The sequence below is a fragment of the Triticum dicoccoides genome, chromosome 1B, assembly GCF_002162155.2.
Source record: "Triticum dicoccoides isolate Atlit2015 ecotype Zavitan chromosome 1B, WEW_v2.0, whole genome shotgun sequence".
In the NCBI taxonomy this organism is placed as follows: domain Eukaryota; kingdom Viridiplantae; phylum Streptophyta; class Magnoliopsida; order Poales; family Poaceae; genus Triticum; species Triticum dicoccoides.
The window spans coordinates 650833914-650839811 of NC_041381.1; the positions used below are offsets into that span (position 1 = coordinate 650833914).

At 45.5% G+C, this 5898-nt stretch overlaps 1 protein-coding gene across 1 annotated transcript; it reads right to left on the reverse strand.

Moving 5' to 3' along the window:
* Positions 1 to 499: 499 nt before the first annotated feature.
* Positions 500 to 5141, reverse strand: LOC119349392 (CRM-domain containing factor CFM3, chloroplastic/mitochondrial-like). Its single transcript, XM_037617419.1, has 9 exons — positions 4304 to 5141; positions 3698 to 4175; positions 3472 to 3602; positions 2493 to 2837; positions 2087 to 2243; positions 1713 to 2005; positions 1572 to 1631; positions 1117 to 1194; positions 500 to 1025 (listed from the first exon to the last, which is right to left on the reverse strand). The coding sequence occupies exons 1-9, from the start codon at positions 5027 to 5029 to the stop codon at positions 963 to 965; spliced, it is 2331 nt and encodes a 776-aa protein (XP_037473316.1). The 5' UTR covers positions 5030 to 5141; the 3' UTR covers positions 500 to 962.
* Positions 5142 to 5898: the final 757 nt, after the last annotated feature.

The window sequence follows — 5898 nt, forward strand, 5'->3', positions numbered from 1 at the left end:
GCGGCGCGCGCAGAAAATGCCACTGATAATGGGACCTTCGGTGACATATTCCCTCAAAAAAATTGACCTCGGGAGATAGAGGAAGAGTTCTAGACTTTTGGGGATAGAGCGTCCACTAGGAATGCTCTAATAAGTATATAAAATGCGCGGCTAAGAATCCGGTCGGAAATGATTGGCCACTTAGTCTCTACTAGAAATGCTCTAATAAGTATATAAAATGCGCGGATAAAAGGTATGGATTTTGCAGTCGAACCATGTGTGCATAGCCAGACTTTTCACAACCAGGTTTACCCTTACCAAAGTCTCTACAGGTTTCTGCATGACATTTGTTCCCTGTCTGTCAACAATTCACAAGAAAACATCATTCTGTAATTTATTTATTTTGACCTGTAACATCATTCAGTATTTTACTTGGCTAGGAGCTCAACCCTCACCTTTCAGGTTCTGGATTTGCAGGCTCCCTTCCTGATCCTGATCCATATAAGTTGTAAGGTGAAGGTAATCCGTGACTAAAAACATGTTTATAGTATGGTAAAATACAATTAAAAAAAAGTATGTCCACAAATAACCGGTTCTGTAATAACGAGCTATACCAGATGTTTGTACAGATCCTACAAAGGCTAATCGTGAGGGTCTACAAGCGAGAAGCGATCCATCTGATGACTAGCACCCACCTATGGAGGCTAGCACTTCCCTGAATGTTGCTTCAAATCAAACCTACACAGGCTTCAGATCAGGCCTCCTGATATAGTGATCCAGAGAAGGCCATGACTACGCGACCAGTAGTTATCGTTGATCCGTTTGTGTATTGCTGACGCTGATATGTGAAGATGAAACCACACACCATTTACTCTATACGGCTCTGTTGTAATGTCGGGGACCATGCACTCCATGTTGTGAACAGGAAAGACTATCTGAACATCTCGAAAAAATCGCCGGCGTGGCCAAGCGTGCGATTCCACCTAGTTGTCTTCATCTTCTGAATCCGATTCATCCTCTTCCTCTCTATCGTAGTCCTCCATACCCTAGTTTGTTCCGCGTAAACATCAGGACATCATTGACAGATGAACAAGATGTACTAGGAAGGCATGATACGATAGGATACGTAATGATTACCTCATCATAGCCCGCTGTATCGTCTTCACTTTCTGAACCTGATCCATCCTCGTCCTCTTCATCATAGTCCTCCATGCCCTATTTTGTTTCGCATCACATCAGAAAATCATTAATCGATGAACGAGATGTACTAGGAAGACATATAGGATACATAATACTACTAGTGTAAGTATAGTCATCTGCCTCACTGACTCTAGTATTATGCAATTTATGTTGCTTCAAAACCAGTTATTATGACATTCCAGAAGGTTTTCAAGCACAAGTTAATATGAACATGGCTTGGAAGCCAGTGTGGAAATCTTATCTGCTATTGTGTTGCTGATGTGTCTTTTCTACAACTCATACAATGAATTACTAAATTTGGATGGGACAGTTAGCCAGTTATTGGGGGGGAGGGGTATGGCCTAACATAAACATACTGTCTTAATGGACACAGAATAAGAAAAATTACATACCAGATCACGCTTCATCTTCTTCATGTTGATTTCCAGTTGATCTATATGCTGGCTTAGTGCCTGCATGACAGGTCATGAGTTCAAAGAAAAACAAAAGGAAGTTAGCTCTTTTATGTGGCAACCTAACAAAAGTGAACTTACCTCATGGCGTTGCATTGCAACTGCGCGTTTCAATGCCTTAGCCTTTGTTAAGAGATTTCTAGGCCTTATGTTAATAGGCCTCCTATAATTCTTTCCACGGTAAAAAATAAGTGCATGACCCTTGGGAACTCTTTCGATTGCAACTAGTATACCACCACTCTCATACTCTAGAAGTCGTGCTGTCTCCTCAACAAACGCCAAGGTCTTTTGCTTTGTAATCAATTTGACAACTTCCCTGTGCTTCCAGTGCAAGTGCATATTTTCAATGACGCCATCAAAGACACCACGGATTCCTAATATAAATAAAGAGGATAAATCAAGTACTCGATAAAAATGGTGAATCATGTTCTAAGGTGATTGTTCAAGAAACTTACCAACAGGCAAATATGCTTTCATTTTCAGACCAATTCTACGGAAAACAGATCTCTCCTCGGCTGTGATCATTTCTCGGTCATCGGATGGGTTCGCAAGGACCATGGAAGCTTCAATCTTTGATAATAACTTCCCTGCTCTATGTATTTTTGCTTGAGCCTGTATATTAAAGAAGAAATCAAGGAAGAAAAAATAACTAAGGTTACAAGATTATGTCACACTAGCATACCTATAAAAGATAAGCAAACTCAACTTCATAGTTGCAAGAGCAATACAAAATAAGCATTTCAATGCAATGATATGTACACTGAAAATGAAATAATCCAATTTAAGTGGAAGCCCATTTTGCCTTCTGAACCTTCTGAAGCTACAGTTGTTATCTAAGAACAACATATATAAATTGCTTACAATGGAAAGCTTGTGTTCGAGTCTTCTGAAAAGCTTTTCCTTCTCTGATCTAAAAGACGCTTCTTTCATCTCTTGTTGCTCCTTAGAAGTTACATTTCTTCCCCAACGGGCTTGCGCCTCCTCAAATTCAGCAAGAGTTCCTACGAGAGCATGCCCATCAAAACCATCCTCCGGAGAGTGTTCAATGGAAATGGATCTTCTCTGCTCCTCTAGATTCTGGATATCTTTTGTCAACTCCTCTCTTTCAGCCAACGCAGCAGCAACAGACGTTGGGAGGAAGTCTTTTCCACGATATATTACAATGTAATATTTATTTCGAAGAAGCAGGGTACCCCCTGTTAGATTCTGGATGTACAAAATTGGGAAACATTAGCAAATGCACCAGAGCTTGTAGAGGTTACAAAAATTATAGAAGGACGAAAATGATCTCCTGAAACATGCTTTTGAACTCAATGTAAACACTAACATGGGAATATAATGCTAAACTGTGCAAGTTCCTAAAGAAAAGATGCTCTTATTGATTCATGGTGCTCTATCAGAACACTTCATCAGCAAGACTATTTTATTGGTACAGGATCCAGGAAGCAAGTTCTATTATGTGTAACACACTTTTGCTGCTAATATTTTATGATTCAGTAAGTGCTGGACATGGTTTAATCCTTTCTACATGTTTACTTGAGCTGTATTCTGGTGGTGATTTTTAGGAACTCTTGATATTGCTAGTTGCTTTGGTAGTAAAAAGATAAATTTCATAAGAGATTGATCCAGAAACTTGTCTTGGGACAGTCTTTTAGTTGCACTTATTCATGCCTTGAAAGTCTTTAGATGGTATTCAGTTGGGACTCAGCTTAGCTACCAAGGACAAAATACAGTCTGATAAGAACAAGAGTTTCCAAGGTCCATTGATGCAACTTTTACAAAGTAGCCATGCGGCCATGCCTATCAATGAGAGGGAACAACAATAAGATGGTATCCAAACCTTTATTTCGTCTGACATCAGCTTATTATTTGTGTTCTGGATTCCACGTTTGACAGCTATTTTCACCACCAAACTCTTCTCCCAAAGCTTAACAATAGCCGCGGCCAAGCCTTGATGATTCCGGTTTCTCCCTTCAATGAAGGTTAGGAAGCAATAAGCAGTTGTTTAATGCCAGCAGTAAAAACTGTGATGAGGAAATGATATTCGCACTATCGAAAAGCAATACCTAGAGCAAAATGACAAGGGAGGTTCCTTGCTAACTTTCGCAAATTAGTAAGCTCTGAGTTGGTAAGGCTTGTACGCATTCCAGTTGGAAGAACTCTAAATGGCGCCTTATAACCTGGAATTGTTTGTGGCAGCAAGTCGGCATCCACAGGTAAAATTCCCGTTCCCCACCAATCCACGAAACGAGGGCCCAGCTCATCAAGCATTTGATTGAACTCCAGCTCTTCTTCCGTCATGTCCTCTGTGTTGTGCAGATCCAATATGGGTGCATTATCATGTTGAGCAGTTAGATCCTTCCCCTGATTATCATTCTCAGCAGTGCTCGAGCCATCCGGGATGAACAATGTACTATCTTCACCCTTCCTCGGTGACGAGGTACCGTCCAAAGGTTGAGATTTCAGAGGCCTCGTGTAATTGCTCCCGCGATAGACAACCATAACACTCCCTGCCCTCCATATGATCAGTCCTCCTGTTCGTCGCTGATCAATAAAGACTGAACATCAAATTCACTGGAACAAACAGAAGATTGCAAGTCCAATTGCGCCAACCAATAATGAGACTGAACATTCCTAGTGCTGCATTGTTTGATAATGCAGGGGCAGAGTACCTCGACAAGCTCATGGGCAGTCTTCATGTCGTTGGCGAGGTCCTCGTGGAACTTGAGGCGGACCAGCTCCGACTTCCTCCAGGCGTCGTGGATCTTCTCCGTGATGGCCTGCGTGACCCCGGCCTTGGGCACGGTGATGCGGTCCTTGAGAGTCATGCCCATGCCCCGCAGGCGGCGCAGCTCCACGTCGTCCATGGTGAGCTCGGCCAGCGAGGGCGCCCTGACCCGCTTCCTCTTGACCCCGTCCGCCTCCTCGCCGTCGCTCTCCCGATCCCTCTCCCACGGGAGGACGGCCTCGTCGAGGCCGGAGGCGGCGAACTGGCGGTCGGGGCGCGCCCAGCTGCGGTCGAGCAGGTCGCCGAGGCGCTCCCTGCCGTCGAGCGGGGCGTCGGCGGGGGAGGAGGGCTCGTCGTCGTCGGTGCCGAGGCCGAGGTTGCGGAGGCGGTGGACGATGCGGTCGATGGAGGTGGAGGGCGCGTGGCCCGGGGAGGGCGCGGGTGCGGGCGCGGAGGGGTCGGCCGGGGCCCACTTCTGCATCCATGGCGCGCCGCCGCGGCTGGGGGCCGGAGGGGCGCGGTTGCGGCCGGAGGAGGAGGGGGCGGCGGCGGCGGCGGTGGGGGAGGCGGAGGACGAGGCGGGGCGGGAGAGGGAGAGGAGGCGGAGCGGGAGGAGCGGGCGGGAGGAGAGGCGGAAGGAGTGGTGGAGGGGGAGCTCGGAGAGCGCCATGGAGGTGGTTGGTTGACCCGTGTGGGTGGGGGTTTGGCCGGCCTAGCGCGGTGGCGCCATGGATGGGGGTGAGAGGTTTTGGGCCGGCGGATAAGGTGGAGGGGAAAGGGAAACAGGGTGGGGATATTTTTTTAGCGGGTTTGGGCTTTTGGTGGGTTTATAAACGGGTTTGAGTGGACGGCTCTTTGATTTGAATTTGAAAGAATTTGAATTGAATTTTCAGGATATAAACTCTTAGAAACGGTTTCATGTAAAGGCCGTTTGGTTTGTAAGATTATGAAACTTCATGAATGTTTTTACGAACTACTTTTACGCTCGAGGGGTTAGGCTTTAGCATGATGCCCGCATTGGAGGCTTACATCACGACACTCGCTAAAGGATATCAAGGCGATGAGTAAATACGTGACTACTAATTTTAACTTCCTCGATTTCTTTTATAGACTTGCGGAAATAATAGGGTCTCTAAAAGTACAACTGAGTTGCACTCTGAAATAGTGAGCTCAAACAAGCAAGCTAGCTAGGTACATAAAGTAAACAGGCAAACAAGTAACAAAGACCACGATAGATGTATCGTGGAGTCCGCACCCTTTGGGGATGCTAATCTCCATTGGAGAAGCGATAACCAACCGAAGCACCATGTGTCACAAAGTCCCCATTTCTCTTCGAGAGTCTCAGACCAAAATACATGAGCTCTCTTCACTAAGAGGTGGGTCTTGAGGTGGTCTCTAAACCCTCACAAAATTCTTGGAGTAAATCCACATTATTGGAAGCTTCCAGAATGCTCCAGTTGTGTGGGGTTCCTCGCAAAACCAAGAATGGAGCTTTATGGAGGAATCTCAAGATTTTTCAAGGTTTAATAGTGGCGAGGG